The sequence below is a fragment of the Aquarana catesbeiana genome, linkage group LG06, assembly GCF_042186555.1.
Source record: "Aquarana catesbeiana isolate 2022-GZ linkage group LG06, ASM4218655v1, whole genome shotgun sequence".
Taxonomy (NCBI): Eukaryota; Metazoa; Chordata; class Amphibia; order Anura; family Ranidae; genus Aquarana; species Aquarana catesbeiana.
The window spans coordinates 32452996-32473754 of record NC_133329.1 but is presented as its reverse complement, the minus strand read 5'-3'; the positions used below and the strand labels follow the sequence as shown (position 1 = coordinate 32473754).

General features: G+C 43.9%; 1 protein-coding gene across 4 annotated transcripts; it reads right to left on the bottom strand.

The window, feature by feature from the left end:
- Positions 1–517: 517 nt before the first annotated feature.
- On the bottom strand, positions 518–18954 carry LOC141148272 (microfibril-associated glycoprotein 4-like). Of its 4 annotated transcripts, none has more exons than XM_073635542.1 (7): positions 18684–18952; positions 14956–15269; positions 14770–14876; positions 14237–14391; positions 5341–5437; positions 3330–3524; positions 518–855 (listed from the first exon to the last, which is right to left on the bottom strand). In XM_073635542.1, exons 3-7 carry the CDS (start codon positions 14867–14869, stop codon positions 596–598), a joined length of 807 nt encoding a protein of 268 aa, XP_073491643.1. In that variant the 5' UTR covers positions 14870–14876; positions 14956–15269; positions 18684–18952; the 3' UTR covers positions 518–595. The 4 variants fall into 4 exon arrangements, with proteins under 4 accessions (XP_073491643.1, XP_073491642.1, XP_073491644.1 ...); XM_073635541.1 differs by having other exon boundaries at positions 14956–15125; XM_073635543.1 differs by lacking the exon at positions 14956–15269.
- Positions 18955–20759: the final 1805 nt, after the last annotated feature.

The following is a 20759-nucleotide window of genomic DNA, read 5'->3' as shown; positions in this document are numbered from 1 at the left end:
GGTACTTCTAGGTATGGATAGCAGATGAGGCCATCTGCTTCCTCTAAGACCCTAGTATCTGACTTGGCATCCTATAGGCTACATGCAGTCCTTTGGCATCTAATTCTAAGGGGTTATGGGCGCAAGAAAATGTTGAAACATTGATTTGTAAAGGGTTGGTAATAGCCATGGCAGTCTCCAGTCTGAATCTCTTGAAGGATATCCCCAGTTTCAAATATTCCTATAGCATGTCTGGAGTCTCTGATGACCCTGTTTAGTATAACATTCACTAAAAATGTTGTGCCCATTGGTGATGTCAAGGCAATTGAGGCAACCCTCAGTAAGAATAAAGTAAATTGACCCCCACTGCTCTAGCAAGACAGATCTGGGACTTGGTGATTGGCCCTTGGAATATGGATGGTAGGGAGAGAGTCATCGGACATGTGTAAGCCCCAAGAGGTAGAGTTGTTTGTTGCTAGACATGATAAGAAGTCATGTGAGAGCTTATTTTATTAATTTATTTATACCACTAACCAAATTGTGTTGACTCAAATTCCATTTATTTATAATAACACAAGCATCGCCAACTTAAAACCTTTGAATAGACCCAAACATTTCAGGCTTCTGGCACAGATGGCGCTATCTTCATCATCGTCTCTTTGAAGGAATAGTGGTATCCTTTAGCGGTATTCCAGACCACACCTGTAGCGTACTCCTCGGTGGTACCATTCTGATATTTCCCATTTAGATTGGCGCCGTGACATTTGCTGTACCAGAATCCTCCATGATAACGCTGTGCACAATTAATGGTGTGTATATCTCTGTCATTGTCATATGTGGAAAAATTCATGCCAACGTGACCTCCCATTGAATTGCCTGCAGGAAAAAAATGCAACATTAAAAAAAAAAAAAAACATGTATTTAAATGGACAATGCGATACCAGCAGGCCAATCAAAACTTTTTCTGTAGTCTGTTCAAATATGTGTGCAACTCTAATAATTTAACCACTTGGGCACTTAAACCCCCTTCCTCCTAACCAGACCGATTTTCAGCTTTCAGTGCTCTCACATTTTGAATGACAATTACTCAGTCATGCAACACTGTACCCAAATTAAATTGTTGTCCTTTTTCACACAAATAGAGCTTTCTTTTGGTGGTATTTGATCATCTCTGCGTTTTTTATTTTTTTACGCTATAAATTTTAAAAGACCGAAAATTTTGTAACAAATTGCATTTTTCTTCGTTTCTGTCATAAAATTTTGCAAATTAGTAATTTTTCTTTATAAATTCTGGCCAAAATTTATACTGCTACATATCTTTGGTAAAAATAACCAAAATCAGTGTAAATTATTTGGTCTTTTTGAAAGTTATAGTCTACAAGCTGTGGTGCCAATCAATAAAAATTGATCACACCTGATGTACTGACGGCCTATCTCATTTTTTGAGACACCAACAAGCCAGGAAAGTACAAATACCCCCCAAATGACCCTTTTTTGGAAAGCAGACATTCCAAGGTATTTAGTAAGAGGCATGGCGAGTTTTTTGAAGTTGTAGTTTTTTTTCCCACAATTGTTTGCAAAATGAAGATTTTTGTTTTCTTTTTTTTTCTACAAAATTGTCATATTAACAGGTTATTTCTCTCACATGGCATGTGCAAACCACGAATTACACCCCAAAATACATTCTGCTACTCCTCCTGAGTATGGCGATACCACATGTGGGAGACTTTTACACAGCCTGGCCAGATATAGAGGCACCGTGCAGAGCACCGTCAAGCATTCTAGGGACATAAATTACATTTAATTTCTTGACTACCTCTTACACTTTTGAAGGCCCTGGAGCACCAGAACAATGGAAATGCCCCAAAAATGACCCCATTTTAGAAAGTAAACACCCAAACAAAAAATCTATGAGACATAATGAGTCTTTTGGACATGTCATTTTTTTTCCACAAGTCTTTGGAAAACTTGGAAAGAAAATGAAAACATATTTTTTTTTTACACAAAGTTGTCCATTTATAAGATATTTCTAACACATAGCATGTACATAGAAAAAATTACACCTCAAAATACATTCTGCTACTCCTCCTGAGTATGGCGATACTACATGTGGGAGACTTTTACACAGCCTGGCCACATACAGAGGCCCAACATGCAGGGAGCACCATTAGGTGTTCTAGGGACATACATTTCAAATCTAATTTCCTACCTATTACACTTTTGTGAGGCACTGATGGGCACTATAGTGGCATGGATGTGGCACAGTTGAGCACTGATGTGGCATGGATGAGCACTGATGTGGCATGGATGTGGAACGGATGAGCACTGATGTGGCACGGATGTGGAATGGATGAGCACTGATGTGGCACAGATGTGGCACAGATGAGCACTGATGTGGCATGGATAAACATTGATGTGGCATAAATGAGCACTGATGTGGCATCAATGTGGCACGGATGAGCACTGATGTGGCATTGATGAGGCATGGATGACCACTGATGTGGCACAGATGAGCACTGATGTGGCATGGACGTGGCACAAATGAGCACTGATGTGGCATGGACGTGGCATGGATGAGTACTGATGTGGCATAGACATGGCACAGATGAGCACTGATGTGGCATGAGCATGGCACAGATGAGCACTGATGTGGCATGGATGTGGCACGGATGAGCACTGATGTGGCATGGATGTGGCATGGATGAGTACTGATGTGGCTGGATGTGGCACAGATAAGTAATAATGTGGCATGGATGAGCATGAATGAGGCATGGCTAGGCATGGATGAGGCATGGCTGGTTATGGATGAGCATGACTGGGCACGGATGAGCATGGCTAGGCATGGATAAGCACGGATGAGCATGGATGAGGCTGATTGGGCACTGATCAGCGCTGTGGGCACTTCACATCCAGCCCACAGCGCTGCTGCACCCGGCTTCCTCCTCTCCTTACACACCATACCGACCAGCGTGAGGAGAGGGAGGAGCTGAACCGGACATGATGCTGGCTTGTTTGCATATGATCACTCCGTCATTGGACGGAATGATCACATGGTAAAGGGTCATCGCCCTTTACACCGCTCCGTGATGCACCAGGCCCGAACGACCCGCCCATCACGGACACTTCTGTGTGTGTGCCATTCCATCCAAAACTGAAAAAAGTGCTTTTAGGCTCAAATCTGTGCAATAAAATTAGGACTCCCTGCCCCATTAGAGGTCATTTGTATTGTGTATCACTCTCCACGCAGCTGGTGTTCTGGTGGAAATGTATCCTAGGATTGGTTGAGCCCCGTGTGAGCTGAGGAATCAGTAACAATGTACAATGTGATCATAAAAAAGTATTTTTCATACCAGCGGGTTTGGTCGGATCTCCCTCTGTAAACCCCTCGATGTGCAGTTTGTAGCCATCTTCCTCAGGGTTGATGGCCAGGCGGGAGAGAGAGAAGTTTTCATAGGTTACATGACGAGTAACATTGTCCCAATCCTTCAGATCAATTCTAAGACGATAGGACCTCTTCAGGGTTAGGAGATAAGTGTTCTGCAGACCTGAAGTGGAAAAACCACAAGCGATCACCCTAATAATTATGGTCAGTAAATACATGGGTTGACTTAGGCTACAAGTCCAGGGATTTTATTTATTGTCCTGGAGTTGCATAACTATATGGCCAAAGCACAAAGACATCCAATGATGAAGTTCAGGTGTTTTCAGTGAAGAGTACTGTTATTCCTACAGCATACAAAGACATTGTAATTAATTGTAACAGCAGTTTGGTGAAGGCCCTTTCTGTTCCATCATGACTGTGTCCTCTGCACAAAACCAGCTCCATAACGACGTGGTTTAATCAGATTGGTGTGGAGGAACTTTTTTCTCTCTACAGAGCCTTGACCTCAACCCTACTCAACATCTTTGGCAAGAATTGGTGCACTGATGATAAACCAAGTCTTCTTGATCACATCAGTACCTGACCTCACAAATGGGTACAAATTCCTATAGACACACTTCTGAGAAAGCCTTTAGAGAAGAGTGGAGGCTATTATAGTGGAAAGGGGCATCTCCATATTAATGTCTATTGTTTTGGAATAGGATATCCCACAAGCTCATATAGGTGTTATGGTCAAGTGTCCATAGTCTGTCATCTACTAGGACTCCCAGATCTTTCTCCATCCTTGATTCCCCCAGCGGTTCTCCCCTCAGTGAGTAGTTTGCATCACTGTTTTTTGCCCCCAAGTGCATTACTTTAAACCTCATTTGCCATGTATTTGCCCACTCCATTTTTTTCATGTCTTTCTGTAAAATTTCTATATCCTGATGAGAAGTTATTGCCCTGCTTAATTTTGTGTTGTCTGCAAAAACTGAGATTGAGCTATTTATCCCAATCTCTATATCATGTATGAATAAATTGAATAGAATTGGTCCCAAGACAGAACCTTGGGGTACCCCAATTACCACTCCAGACCAGTCTGAGTACATGTTATTTATCACCACTCTTTGGACACGTCCCTGTAACCAGTTTTTACCCAAGAACAAACCTTATGGTCCATGCCTGCAGACATCAGCTTGTAAATGAATAGTTTATGGGGTACTGTATCAAATGCTTTTGCAAAATCCAGGTAAACTAAATTCACAGGCCTTCCCCTGTCTAGATGGCAGCTCACTTCCTGGTAGAATGCTGACAGATTGGTCTGGCAAGAACGACCTTTCGTAAACCCTTGCTGATTACTGAGGAACCATGTTGTCAAAAGTGGCTGGTTGTTGGGGAAGGAAAGGGCAGCATTAATCAATAGAAATTCACTATTTTGAAGTTGAATGTTTTTGTATAGTGTTTAAAGCTGAGTTTTTTTTTTTTTTTTAAAGTCAGCAGCTACAAATACTGCAGCTACTGACTTTTAAAATAAGGCACTTACCTGTCCAGGGCGCCCGTGATGTCGGCCCCCCGAAGCCGATCTCTCCCTCGGCTGTCGGGTGCTGCCGTCGCCATCTTCGGTAAGGGTATCAGGAAGTGAAGCCTTGCGGCTTCACTTCCTGGTAACCTACTGCGCATGCGCGACTCGCGTTGCGCTATCCCACTGGTCCCTGCTGTCTCCTGGGACCTGTGTGTCTCCTAGAAGACAGTGGGGGGGGGGGGGGGGTGGGTGGAGAAGGTGCCAGAAGTGGCGTAGATACCCGCGGGTGGCTCGGGTATCTATGCCTGGAAGTGGGAGCAAAATACCTGAGACAGGTGTCTGCTCCCCCTTCCCCCCTGAAATGTGCCAAATGTGACACCGGAGGGGGGGGGGACCGGAAAAGTGGAAGTTCCATTTTTGGATGGAACTCTGCTTTAAATTGAATGTATCTGTGTGAGCTGCTTTATATAATCTTTACCGAGCCAATACTCTCCATCTGCTTTTCCAAATCCAGCTTTATACTCTGTCCAACCTCGATAAAAGTTCACCTTTCCATCAAACCTCCTCTGAAAGACCTGCAACAACACAGTTTACATGCTAATGGACATGAAAGTAGACTTCAAAGTAAAAACTTTTTTTTAGTTGCAGATAGACATAGAAAGATTAGAATTCCTGCTGGGTTTTTACTTCTATCTGGGGCTCCTTTAAAGAGATTTCCTCTCACTTTCTGTGCCATTGACCATGGTTTTACTAGACAGGAAGCGAGGGAAAAACTGCAAAGGGGACACAGGCAGCAATAAAAAAACTCCAGAACATTATACTCAAAGAGGTTCTGGGAATTTTTTGATTTGCATGTGTAGTCAGATGAAGGAAAACTAAACAAGCTCAATAGCTCTGGTGAGGTGGCTTCCATACAGCAAGGCTTTCCTCAATAGGCACCAGACTGTACCTTAAAACATAGTACTGTAGAAAGGAGCACCAGGCCAAAACCAGTTGAAAGAGTCCAAGATCATTTTAATTGTTGGGAAATAAGTCATATAAAACAGTCTAGATGTTCCAAGAGGGCTTAACACATGATGGGATTAGGATGGACTCAGAGAAAACTGTTACTTTACAGATAAATATTAGAAGCAGGGTAAGGAGTTATAACTCTAAAAAATAAGTTAACGTTCTGTGCTAAGGATATTTAACACCTGGCCCATCAGCAGGCTTGGGAGGGCCTGCTGTGCATGATGGGAGAGATATTAAATACCTGAGGCACTTCCTGGCATATATTCTTCCCCTCCAGGGTTTCACCCCGAGAGGCTGCTGCTGTGACACTAGTCTTTCTTTAGGCCCTGGGGTCAAGGGTGCAGAGAGCTACTGGGGTCTTCCCTTCTGGGAGTCCTTCCTGAAGATTAGGGATGAGCCGAACACCCCCCGGTTCGGTTCGCACCAGAACCCGCGAACGGACCGAAAGTTCGCACGAACGTTAGAACCCCATTGACGTCTATGGGACTCGAACGTTCGAAATCAAAAGTGCTCATTTTAAAGGCTAATTTGCATGGTATTGTCCTAAAAAGGGTTTGGGGACCCGGGTCCTACCCCAGGGGACATGTATCAATGCAAAAAAAACTTTTAAAAACGGCCGTTTTTTCGGGAGCAGTGATTTTAATGATGCTTAAAGTAAAAAAAAAAAAGTGAAATATTCCTTTAAATATCGTACCTGGGGGGTGTCTATAGTATGCCTGTAAAGTGACGCGTGTTTCCCATGTTTAGAACAGTCCCTGCACCAAATGTCATTTTTAAAGGAAAAAATCTCATTTAAAACTGCTTGCGGGTTTAATGTCATGTCGGGTCCTGGCAATATGGATGAAAATCAGTGAGACAAAGGGCATGGGTACCCCCCAGTCCATTACCAGGCCCTTTGGGTCTTGTATGGATATTAAGGGGAACCCCGCACCCAAATTAAAATAAGGAAAGGTGTGGGGCCACCAGGCCCTATATACTCTGAACAGCAGTATACAGGCGGTGCAAACAAGACAGGGACTGTAGGTTTGTTGTTAAGTAGAATCTGTTTGTAATTTTGAACATTTTTAACGTGTTTAGCTCCAGCCAAAAAATCTTTTCTAAGCTTTTTGGAAAACATAGGGAAGGGTTATCACCCCTGTGACATTTGTTTTGCTGTCTTTCCTCCTCTTCAGAAGATTTCACCTCACTTTTTTGTCCCAATGAAAAATGTTTTTTGAAAATTTGGGTTTTTTTGTGGAACAAGGATTGGAAAGCATCAGTGGAAAGGAGAAATTGTTTTCCCATATTAACTCTTACAGGAGAGAATTTCCCTTCCTAGGGGTAGATTTCATCTCACTTCCTGTTGTCTCCTTCCGTTTGCAAGTAGGAGTCGTTTGTAAGTTAGATGTTTGAAAGTAGGGTCCTGCCCTATATACTCAGCAGAAATTTGGGCCTTAGGTGTTGCTGTGGCCACAACACTGTAAGCCCTCACAGGGCCCTGCTGTGAAATATTAGATCAAGAATTGTAATTACATGCCCCTGTTGAACAGGAGCTGAAAAATTAGGCCTTAGGCACTGGTGCTGGTGCCACAACACTGCAACCCCTCACAGACACTCTAGTTGGAACGCAGGAACGAGCCCTGCTGCAAATTATTGCTTCAAAAATTGTAATTACACGCCCCTGTTAGACAGGGGCAGAAAAATTGGGCCTTAGGCACTGGTGCTGGTGCCACAACACTGCAACCCCTCACAGACACTCTAGTTGGAACGCAGGAACGAGCCCTGCTGCAAAGTATTGCATCAAAAATTGTAATTACACGCCCCTGTTAGACAGGGGCAGAAAAATTGGGCCTTAGGCACTGGTGCTGGTGCCACAACACTGCAACCCCTCACAGACACTCTAGTTGGAACGCAGGAACGAGCCCTGCTGAAAAGTATTGCATCAAAAATTGTAATTACACGCCCCTGTTAGACAGGGGCAGAAAAATTGGGCCTTAGGCACTGGTGCTGGTGCCACAACACTGCAACCCCTCACAGACACTCTAGTTGGAACGCAGGAACGAGCCCTGCTGCAAAGTATTGCATCAAAAATTGTAATTACACGCCCCTGTTAGACAGGGGCAGAAAAATTGGGCCCTAGGCACTGGTGCTGGTGCCACAACACTGCAACCCCTCACAGACACTCTAGTTGGAATGCAGGAACGAGCCCTGCTGCAAAGTATTACATCAAAAATTGTAATTACACGCCCCTGTTAAACAGGGGCTGAAAAATTGTGCCTTAGGCACTGGTGGTGGCGCCCAGAACCAAAAATGTTCTTACAAGCTATCAGCGTGATGATTGAGGAGGAAGAGGATAATTACTCAGGGATAGTCACTCAGCATCAGCATAGGCAGTCTTTGAAGGGATCTGAGATTTCAAAAAAAATTATTCGGTTACATCAGCATCAGGTGCTTGGTAGCTGGTGGTGATCCAAGACTCATTCATTTTTATGAAGGTCAGCCGATCGACCGAGTCGGTGGACAGACGCACCCTGTGATCGGTTACCACGCCTCCAGCAGCACTGAATGTGCGTTCCGAAAGAACGCTGGATGCAGGACAGGCCAGTAGCTCAATTGCATACTGTGCAAGCTCTGGCCAGTGATCCATCCTCAAGACCCAGTAACCCAGAGGATTTTCGGTGGGAAAGGTGTCCAAGTCTGATCTTGCCCCTAGGTATTCCTGTACCATGTAAAACAGACGCTGGCGATGGTTGCTGGAACCGATCATACCTTGGGGCTGCGGACCAAAAAATTGTCTGAACGCATCGGTCAGACGGCCACCTTCTCCACCGCTCCTTCTTTGACTGACCGAAGCCTCAGCAACACGTTGTCCAGAAACAGGAGTTTGTAACCTCCCAGTCTCTGGGAACGCGTTGCACAGACCTTTCTGCAAGGCCTCCCGAAGATGTTTCATCCTCTGCTCCCTCTGCGATGGCAATCTAAGGTCCGCAACCTTACCCTTGTAACGTGGATCAAGGAGGGTTGCCAGCCAGTATTGGTCCTTCTCCTTGATACCACGAATACGAGGATCCTTACGCAGGCTTTGCAGGATCAGGGAGGCCATGCAGCGTAGGTTTGCTGAGGCATTCGGTCCGGAGTCCTCTGGGTCACTAAGAACGACATGGTCCGCAGCCACCTCCTCCCAGCCACGTACAAGTCCATGTGTTTCTTGGGGCTGATCCCTTAAAGACTGCTGCTGATGCTGAGTGCCAGGCTCCACCTCCATACTGACACAATCTTCCTCCTCCTCCTCTTCCTCCTCGTCCTCTTCCTGTGTGATCGGCGGGCACGCAGGAACACTGTCTGGATAAAGGGGGCCTTGAGAGCTAAGGAAGTCCTCCTCTTCCTGCCTCTGTTCTGCCTCAAGTGCCCTGTCCATTATTCCACGCAGCGTGTGCTCCAACAGGTGGACAAGGGGGACAGTGTCACTGATGCATGCACTGTCACTGCTCACCATCCTCGTGGCCTCCTCGAATGGTGACAGGACAGTGCATGCATCCCTGATCATGGCCCACTGGCGTGGGGAAAAAAAACCAAGCTCCCCTGACCCTGTCCTGGTGCCATAGTCGCACAGGTACTCATTGATGGCCCTCTGCTGCGTGTGCAGCCGCTGCAGCATGGCCAACGTTGAGTTCCACCTGGTGGGCATGTCACAGATTAGGCGGTTCTTGGGCAGGTTAAACTCCTTTTGGAGGTCCGTCAGCCGAGCACTGGCATTATATGACCGGCGGAAATGCACACAGACTTTCCTGGCCTGCCTCAGGACATCCTGTAAGCCCGGGTACCTGCCCAAGAACCGCTGCACCACCAAGTTAAGGACGTGAGCCAAACAGGGCACATGGGTCATTTGTCCCTGTCGGAGGGCAGAGAGGAGGTTGGTGCCATTGTCGCAAACCACCATTCCTGCCTTAAGTTGGCGTGGCGTCAACCACCTCTGAACCTGCCCCTGCAGAGCTGACAGAACCTCTGCCCCAGTGTGGCTCCTGTCCCCCAAGCACACCAGCTCAAGCACCGCATGGCATCTTTTGGCCTGCGTACTTGCGAAGCCCCTTGAACGCCTACGGAGCACCGCTGGTTCCGAGGAAGAGGCCATGGAGGAAGAAGAAGAGGAGGGGGTGGAGGAGAGGTGTGTCACAATCAGCATTTTGGAGGCGTGGTGGCGGAACAACCTCCAACACTACTGCACCTTGTCCTGCATCCTTCCCAGCTGCCAGCAGAGTCACCCAATGCGCCGTGAAACTTAGGTAACGTCCCTGTCCATGCCTGCTGGACCATGAGTCAGCGGTAATATGCACCTTACCGCTGACCGCCCTGTCCAGCGAGGCATGGACATTGCCTTCCACATGCCGGTAGAGAGCCGGAATCGCCTTCCGTGAGAGAAAGTGGCGTTTGGGTACCTGCCACTGAGGAACCGCACATTCCACAAACTCACGGAAGGGGGCAGAGTCTACCAACTGAAAAGGCAGCAGTTGAAGTGCTAGCAATTTTGCCAAGCTAGCATTCAACCGCTGGGCATGTGGATGGCTGGGAGCAAACTTCTTTCGGCGGTGCAGCAGCTGGGGCAGGGAAATTTGCCTGGTACAATCTGACGTCGGTGTACCAAAAGCAGATTGCCCACAAGTACTTGGCTGTGACACACCTAATTCTACACCTTCATTCCTCTCACTGCAGGTCTCAGAGAGGACTGAAGGTCTAGTGGGGTTGGAAATCTCAGCTGATGAGGAGCAAGGAGAGATCCTCTTTGTTCTTTGGTGTGGGTCTTTTAGATACGCTTGCCAACGAACTGCATGGCAGGTCAACATATGTCTGGTCAAGCATGTGGTACCCAAGCGGGAGATGTTTTGGCCACGCGAGATACGCTTGAGACATATGTTGCAAATAGCAGCGGTGCGATCTGATGCACTCGTCTCAAAAAAGGCCCACACCAAAGAACTTTTTGAATAACGCGCAGAGACTGCAGCGCCCTGCACATGTGGAGCTTTGGGGTGTGATGCAGTCAATGTGCTGCCCTTAGGCTGGCCCCTGGAGGGCATCCTGCCTCGTTGGTGATGTGCTGCCGCCTCCTCCTCCTCCTCCTCCTCCTCCTCCTCCTCTCTCCTATCAGGCACCCACGTTGAGTCAGTGACCTCATCATCCCCTCCCTCCTCATCACTGGAGCAAACCTGGCAGTATGCTGCAGCAGGGGGAGCATGACTGCCAGATTGCTGTCCTTCTTGGGCACCCCCTCTGTCCGCGCTCATGTTACTGCCTTCATCGAGCTCAGTATCGTCATCAGAGCCTTCCAAACGCTGGGCATCCTCCTGGAGCATGTACCCAACACTGTGGTCAAACAGTTCGAGGGAATCCTCATGAGGACATGGTGGAGCTAGGGAAGGAGTCACTGATGACATTGAGCTGAGGGAAGAGGCCGCTGCTTTGCCAGACAAAGCACCCTGGGCATGGGTGAGAGAGGATGAGGAGGATGAGGACGGCTTGGTCATCCACTCGACCAAGTCTTCCGCATGTTGCGGCTCAACACGGCCAGCTGCCGAAAAAAAGGCCAAGCGTGTCCCATGGCCACGTGCTGATGAGGATGCACCGTCTCCACGACCAGCACTAGACACAGAGCCTGCTTGCCCTCTCTTATTGGCTTGTGACTGTCTGCCTCTCCTTCTTGGCCTTCCAGACATACTAATGGCCTGTAGCTGCACTAAGCTGGGATAGAACACCTGTAATTTTCTTCAAGTAGCTTTATATACTGTAACCAGACAAGCCTGCCTGTCAGTAGGAAGATAACAGGAACGGATCTAGCTGAACACTGTGAGCAGGACGCACTGTACTAAATGTAAATAGTCTAGCTGCCTGACCGTGGTACTAATAGGATCAAATAGAACACCTGTAATTTTCTTCAGGTAGCTTTATATACTGTAACCAGACAAGCCTGCCTGTCAGTAGGAAGATAACAGGAACGGATCTAGCTGTACACTGTGAGCAGGACGCACTGTACTAAATGTAAATAGTCTAGCTGCCTGACCGTGGTACTAATAGGATCAAATAGAACACCTGTAATTTTCTTCAGGTAGCTTTATATACTGTAACCAGACAAGCCTGCCTGTCAGTAGGAATTTAACAGGAACGGATCTAGCTGAACACTGTGAGCAGGACGCACTGCACTAAATGTAAATAGCAGGAACGGATCTAGCTGAACACTGTGAGCAGGACGCACTGCACTAAATGTAAATAGTCTAGAAGATAACAGGAACGGATCTAGCTGAACACTGTGAGCAGGACACACTGCACTAAATGTAAATAGCAGGAACGGCTCTAGCTGAACACTGTGCGCAGGATGCACTGCACTAAATGTAAATAGCAGGAACGGATCTAGCTGAACACTGTGAGCAGGACGCACTGCACTAAATGTAAATAGCAGGAACGGATCTAGCTGAACACTGTGAGCAGGACGCACTGCACTAAATGTAAATAGCAGGAACGGATCTAGCTGAACACTGTGAGCAGGACGCACTGCACTAAATGTAAATAGCAGGAACGGATCTAGCTGAACACTGTGAGCAGGACGCACTGCACTAAATGTAAATAGCAGGAACGGATCTAGCTGAACACTGTGAGCAGGACGCACTGCACTAAATGTAAATAGCAGGAACGGATCTAGCTGAACACTGTGAGCAGGACGCACTGCACTAAATGTAAATAGCAGGAACGGATCTAGCTGAACACTGTGAGCAGGACGCACTGCACTAAATGTAAATTGCAGGAACGGATCTAGCTGAACACTGTGAGCAGGATGCACTGCACTAAATGTAAATAGTCTAGAAGATAACAGGAACGGATCTAGCTGAACACTGTGAGCAGGATGCACTGCACTAAATGTAAATAGCAGGAACGGATCTAGCTGAACACTGTGAGCAGGACGCACTGCATTAAATGTAAATAGTCTAGATAGAAGATAACAGGAACGGATCTAGCTAAACTGAATACAGTGTATATATATATATGCAACACCTGGGATGCATATATATACACAATACACTGTAAGTGCAGCTAACTGACTGACTGTTCTGCCTAATCTATCTAACTCAAATCAAATGACACTGTCTCTCTCTCTCTCTATCTCTCAGCACACCGGAACACACACTACACAGGGCCGCCGTGCAGGCGGCCTTATATAGTGTGGGGTGTGTACTAAATCCCCTGAGCCATAATTGGCCAAAGCCACCCTGGCTTTGGCCAATTACAGCTCTCTCTACTGACGGCGCTGTGATTGGCCAAGCATGCGGGTCATAGTGCATGCTTGGCCAATCATCAGCCAGCAATGCACTGCGATGCCGCAGTGAATTATGGGCCGTGACGCGCCACACGAATTTAGCGCGAACGGCCCATAACGTTCGCAATTCGGCGAACGATCGAACAGCCGATGTTCGAGTCGAACATGGGTTCGACTCGAACACGAAGCTCATCCCTACTGAAGATATGTGCTGCTATGGTGTGCTAGAGGCCTGTTGGAAGCAGACTGGAGAGGTCCTCCATATAGAGGTGGTGTGAGACCTCTGAGTAGAAGAGTAACACAGGAACCTCTCCATTACTGTCCTACCTTGTAATACAATTCCGAGATACCCCTAGAACTTCACATGTTAAGGAGCCAACCTAAAGAATCTGTGTCTAGCCAACGTCGCCCAATAAAAATGGGACCGTGAAAGCTCCTTTCCATTTCTTCATGCACATGTGCAATAAACTTTCAAAATCTAAAGAAAAGTGACTGGTGCCATCATTCTAACTAGCTTGACTACATGAACTTTACCCTGAGAGCAATGTGCCTGTTACATTTATTACCAAGTAAGTGAGTCTGAGACATTTGTAATGTAGTATATGGGTAGCTGAAGAGTCCTATTCCTTTAAAATGTGTCTGCCTGTTTCACAATGGCGCTACAAGAGGTCAGTTAAGAAATAGCCATTGCACCACTAATAAACCTCAAATGTTTAATGCAGTCATATTGCAATAATCATGGCAAAAGAGTAAGGAAAAAACATAATTAGGTTTTTCTTTACTGTTTTGCCTCAATTTTGGCACTATGACCTCATAAAACATTTGAGGTTTGGCAGTGTGTTGGCTTTAATATTGAGGTTTGTTCTGGACAGTCATTAACACCAAGAAAGACATTTGGATGAGCACAGAATCGTCGTCAACATTACAGAAAAAGTCTAGTTGAATGTGAATAACCACTGCTACCTATAGTGTGACCTGGAGGAGTGACTACCTTCCCAGACATTCAGCAAAGCCAACATTTTTTAAAATAGTTGAGAGGAGGATGATAATGATTGGGATCAGAGTTGGGTTTGTGAGTACTCACCGTCCAGGGTCCATCTTTTCCGGTCATATCACAGTACACAGGTATTGGGGTTTTGAGCCCCCCGGGGTAGATGAGATATACTCCATCTGTCTTCAGACCTTGAGCCCACACATCAGAGCAGTCATGGGGGTAACAACTTTCGGTACAAATATTAACTGAAAACAGAGGATACAGAATGCATTAAAGTAGACCTGAACTCAAAAAGTAAAGATTTGCCAAGTTATTTGGGAAATTTGAAACATTTATTGTGCGTGAGCTGTACCCTGAGAAACATGTAAATGTTGGCTTTATGTACAGTTTAAATAATATTCCCATTGAGATACTATGGGGCTTCATCTTTGGTTAAAAACTTTTGGCTATATTTGGGTTTTTAAATTTTAACACACATAGACAACAAATGATTGTGTTTGTTGAGTTTTAGAACATCAGCCATGTTATAGATGACCTATTTACTATTCGAAGGAAGAAAATGTTTAAAGGAGATGCTGGCAAATGTAATAAAGACCATATCATAAATATCTGATTGTACATACTGTTGTCTAGGTTCCTTGGCACCTTTTCAGCAGCCTGGTAGGCTATGTGTATGACCAGGAGCACAGTAAAGGGGGTGAGAAATGACCCCCTTAGACCCATTTTTGACCTGGTGAGAAATGACATGTTTAGTACTGTGCCTGTCATAATGGCAGCCAATAACAGCAGCAATAGCTGTAAATACTCACAGAAAAGAAGGTGTAGTTTCCTTAAAATGTACGTCCTGCAACTTGCGTGAGACTCTATAAGTCAGTATGTTGGGTCGTGTCCCGGTTCTGGGTTGGGGTCAGTTGGTACCTTGGGTTGTGTCCTAGTTCTGGGTCAGTCGATATGTTGGGTTGTGTCCTGGGTCTGAACTCTAGCAGCGAACACACATCATATTTATATTCACAGTGTGAGCCTGTTAGTCACAATAGGACAATGGTTGCGACACCACACCTTGCGAAAACGCATCCTTCCTCTGGGTACATGACTTCCCTGTTACATCCATGTCCTGTTTACTCTGGTGTGCATTTACAAGATCATAAAAAATTGGAGAATTTGATTTTCAATTAATTAAAAAAAGGTAATAATTCATTCTACTGATCAGTGATGGAATGCAACGTACCAATTAGTCCACAGATGCTCCATGAGCACCAAAATGCAGGATACATTGTACTAATTTCTTATGGGAAATAGATCCAGTAAGGGTATTGCAGGCTCAATAGTGGATGGAGATAAGGCTGAAGTAGCCAATGGACCAGCAGGAGGCATAGCTGAATTGGACAAGAACTGAAGACAGACCTCAGGATGGATATACCATCTCAAAACCTCTTGAACAGAGATCTTGAGCTTGACCATTTGTTTGCACAGACAAAAGAAAGTGACCAGTCGCATAACTAAATATCAATGGCATGCTTCCATCCCGGGTTCATATATAAAAGAAAAAGAGAGGGGCAAGTGGGACTTTAAACGAAGCATGTCAATTGAAAGTATAATAATAATGAATACATGTGAGTAGGTAAAATGATTGGATTTAATTTATAGTCAAGTCCATGATTTTGATGCATACAGTACCAATAAAGTAGTATAGATACAGACATAGTCGCATGAATTGATAAATAAGCATATTTAGCAGTAACAATCATTGAAGACTCAGTAGTGTAAAACAAATCAATGGACATACATATATGCAATTCATAACAGAAATACATGAATTAAAATCGCCAATCAAAATCACAAAATCGCATGAAATGAGAAAACTCGATAAAAAATTGATAAATGTCAGGGATATGATTTAGACTTGATAGGGCATCCTTAGTTTGCGAACCCGACGCGTTTCTTGGCTTCTTGCCAGTCATCAGGGGTGGGATGCATAATTTAACTGAGAAAAACAAAGGAATATCATAAATATTGATACATGTGGAACCTCCAGCCAATAGAGAAAATCGTATCAGAAATGTCCATTGTCTACTTTGAATAGTGAAGCTACTTACAAAATAGCCCAAAAGTCAAGGAGAGTCGCCAGCAATGGGATCTGTTAGGGTGTGAGATAGAACCGTCTCAACCGAGGTTGAGGCAGGGCACCGACCAACCTCCCAAAATGATTGGAGGGTGGGCCAGGAGAAACCACAGCCAACTGATTCCTGAGCCCTCAATATACTGGTCAATGAGTTGTAAATGGGAAAATCTGCAGAAAATTGAAAAAAATGGAATGTGTCAAAGAAAGTAAATCTAGAGTAGAACGTGTTGGATGAATAGAATGACTAAAAGAAATATGTACTAAGTACATCTGAAAGAGTAAATGTGTGAAAAATGAGATGATAAAGGGGAATAGAAATAAAATAGATGCATAAAAATGCACGTGAAAAGAGATAGAAAAAGAAATCCCTAGGAAATGTGTGAAAATAGAGAGTGTCGTGCGCCAGGTAAATGGGTGAGAGGATGGGAATGTGTGTACTGTAAGCAGAAAAAAAGATATATAAAAAAATAAATAAAAATATATATTAATTACCCATGTGTTGAATAGTGGCTGCTTAACAGAGCGGTCCCTTCCTAGCGAAGCACAGTGAGGGAGTGAACCGTCAGTCAGTCGGTCCCAGCTGATATACTCATGCATGACGCTGGCAGGGACCCGCCCAGGGCCAGAGTATATCAGCTGGGACCGACTGACTGACGGTTCACTCCCTCACTGTGCTTCGCTAGGAAGGGACCGCTCTGTTAAGCAGCCACTATTCAACACATGGGTAATTAATATATATTTTTATTTATTTTTTTATATATCTTTTTTTCTGCTTACAGTACACACATTCCCATCCTCTCACCCATTTACCTGGCGCACGACACTCTCTATTTTCACACATTTCCTAGGGATTTCTTTTTCTATCTCTTTTCACGTGCATTTTTATGCATCTATTTTATTTCTATTCCCCTTTATCATCTCATTTTTCACACATTTACTCTTTCAGATGTACTTAGTACATATTTCTTTTAGTCATTCTATTCATCCAACACGTTCTACTCTAGATTTACTTTCTTTGACACATTCCATTTTTTTCAATTTTCTGAAGATTTTCCCATTTACAACTCATTGACCAGTATATTGAGGGCTCAGGAATCAGTTGGCTGTGGTTTCTCCTGGCCCACCCTCCAATCATTTTGGGAGGTTGGTCGGTGCCCTGCCTCAACCTCGGTTGAGACGGTTATATCTCACACCCTAACAGATCCCATTGCTGGCGACTCTCCTTGACTTTTGGGCTATTTTGTAAGTAGCTTCACTATTCAAAGTAGACAATGGACATTTCTGATACGATTTTCTCTATTGGCTGGAGGTTCCACATGTATCAATATTTATGATATTCCTTTGTTTTTCTCAGTTAAATTATGCATCCCACCCCTGATGACTGGCAAGAAGCCAAGAAACGCGTCGGGTTCGCAAACTAAGGATACCCTATCAAGCCTAAATCATATCCCTGACATTTATCAATTTTTTATCGAGTTTTCTCATTTCATGCGATTTTGTGATTTTGATTGGCGATTTTAATTCATGTATTTCTGTTATGAATTGCATATATGTATGTCCATTGATTTGTTTTACACTACTGAGTCTTCAATGATTGTTACTGCTAAATATGCTTATTTATCAATTCATGCGACTATGTCTGTATCTATACTACTTTATTGGTACTGTATGCATCAAAATCATGGACTTGACTATAAATTAAATCCAATCATTTTACCTACTCACATGTATTCATTATTATTATACTTTCAATTGACATGCTTCGTTTAAAGTCCCACTTGCCCCTCTCTTTTTCTTTTACATTTGTTTGCACAGTTGATCAAGTGAGACTTGTCTCCTGTTCCCGGATGCATGGGTCCTACTGTTATGGTCCTCCTGAGCATACTAAAATACTCCTGGTTATCTCCTGGAATGAGACCACACAGGAATTCTTATACAAAGCTTTAGTATTACTCTATGACAATAACATAGTATATAAGATATACATAACTTGATGTACATTACATTTGAGTATGTTGATAAGAATAATAATAAAATGAGTAATAATAATTATAATGACAATAACAATAGTGATAATGATCATAATAATAATCATAATCATAATAATAATGATAATAATAATTATCATTATTATTATTAATAATAATAATATGATATTAATAGTAATAATAATAATAATAATTATCATTAATAATAATAATAATAATAATAATAATAATAATAATAACTATTATTATTATTAATAATGTTATTTTTATTATTATAAATAATAATAATGATAAAAACAACATACCAAATTTTATAATAAAAATAATAATAATATTAACAATAATAGTAATAACAACAATAATAGAAATAATATTCTTCATCATAAAAAAAAAATAATCATACTAATAATAATAGAAGTTCCCATACCTAATACAATGTACCGGAGGACTTTCTTGATCGGCTATCTCCTGGGATGAGACCACTCAGGAATTCTTATCTTCTATATATACTAAGATAAGGTGTTGCTCAATTTGCTGAGGATGTCTTACACAACATAATGTCACGGATGTAATCTTTTATCCTGGTGCAGAATCAGCATTTTACACCATTTCTATGTTCTGGTTATGTGTGGACATCTCCGCACGTCATCAAGTTTAACTTCCTTTTCATTTTATGGGGAAATAAAGTAATTAAAGCTGGTGCTTAATCTGTTTATATCGATTGCCTTCCCGGGTTCGTCCCCCCCCCCTCATCAATATGATAATGAAATGTTTTATTAAAAGCTTTCCATTTTCATTACATTCTTATTTAAAACTCAGTGATGTCATCAATCTTCGGTCTCAGTGCTTCTCTATGATGTAATGCAGGCAGATGGGAGGGGCCAGCAGAGGAAGCCATTTCAGTCCAGGAGAGGAGCCGGGTACACCTGTGCAAGACTGAAGGGGAGGCCGAAGGTCGGATTTGAGTGTAGTATTAGATCATTTTCATCTTTTTTCTCCCTGTCTATAATGCTAGCCTAATCAGCCTAAAAATAGCCCAATAATTTGTTGAGAGTCTTCATTTTATGAGATAAATAAATCTAAAAACAAAAATGTGATATATATTGCAGATTACCAGTTCCTAGATGTGGTGGTTGCATTAGTTTTCTTTTTCTATTTTTTTTTCCCCTTATATTCACCTTGTGGTCCTGCCAGTAATACTCCTCCTGTCTGGGTGGCTACTCTCACTCTACTGTATCTATGGAGGGGGCCATGGCTGGCAACCTAGGCTAGACCTCAAACATGTCCTGCTCTCTTCATCAACATTATTAGGGATGGACACAAGTTTGGACCAAAGTTTGTTTTTTCTGGCATTCATCCAAACATCGGGCTTCTATTTACTATTTTCTATTTACTTCTATTTCCTCTACTATATATACATACAGTATCTCACAAAAGTAAGTACACCCCTCACATTTTTGTAAATATTTTCTTCTATCTTTTCATGTGACAACACTAAAGAAATGACACTTTGCTACAATGTAAAGTAGTGAGTGTACAGCTTGTATAACAGTGTAAATTTGCTGTCCCCTCAAAATAACTCAAAACAGCCCTTAATGTCTAAACCGCTGGCAACAAAAGTGAGTACACCCCTAAGTGAAAATGTCCCAATTGGGCCCAAAGTGTCAATATTTTGTGTGGCCACCATTATTTTCCAGCACTGCCTTAACCCTCTTGGTCATGGAGTTCACCAGAGCTTCACAGGTTGTCACTGGAGTCCTCTTCCGCTCCTCCATGACGACATCATGGAGCTGGTGGATGTTAGAGACCTTGTGCTCCTCCACCTTCCATTTGAGGATGCCCCACAGATGATCAATAGGGTTTAGGTCTGGAGACATGCTTGGCCAGTCCATCACCTTTACCCTCAGCTTCTTTAGCAAGGCAGTGGTCATCTTGGAGGTGTGTTTGGGGTCGTTATCATGTTGGAATACTACCCTGCGGTCCAGTCTGTGAAGGGAGGGGATCATGTTCTGCTTCAGTATGTCACAGTACATGTTGGCATTTACGGTTCCCTCAATGAACTGTAGCTCCCCAGTGCGGGCAGCACTCATGCATCCCCAGACCATGACACTCCCACCACCATGCTTGACTGTAGACAAGACACACTTCCCTTTGTACTCCTCACCTGGTTGCCGCCACACACGCTTGACACCATCTGAACCAAATAAGTTTATCTTGGTCTCATCAGACCACAGGACATGATTCCAGTAAACCATGTATTTAGTCTGCTTGTCTTCAGCAAACTGTTTGCGGGTTTTTTTGTGCATCATTTTTAGAAGAGGCTTCCTTCTGTGATGACAGCCATGCAGACCAATTTCATGCAGTATGCAGCGTATGGTCTGAGCACTGACAGGCTGACCCCCCACCCCTTCAACCTCTGCAGCAATGCTGACAGCACTCATATATCTATTTCCCAAAGACAACCTCTGGAATTGACGCTGAGCACGTGCACTCAACTTCTTTG

What these genes read in the sequence shown, in the direction of transcription:
- LOC141148272 (XM_073635542.1), bottom strand. Translation starts at nt 14,869, where the DNA reads ATGGGTCTAAGGGGGTCATTTCTCACCCCCTTTACTGTGCTCCTGGTC. An exon ending in GCCAAGGAACCTAGACAACA is followed by an intron (nt 14,392 to 14,769) that starts GTATGTACAATC and finishes CTCTGTTTTCAG; the next exon opens with TTAATATTTGTACCGAAAGT. An exon ending in AGATCCGACCAAACCCGCTG is followed by an intron (nt 856 to 3,329) that starts GTATGAAAAATA and finishes TTTTTCCTGCAG; the next exon opens with GCAATTCAATGGGAGGTCAC.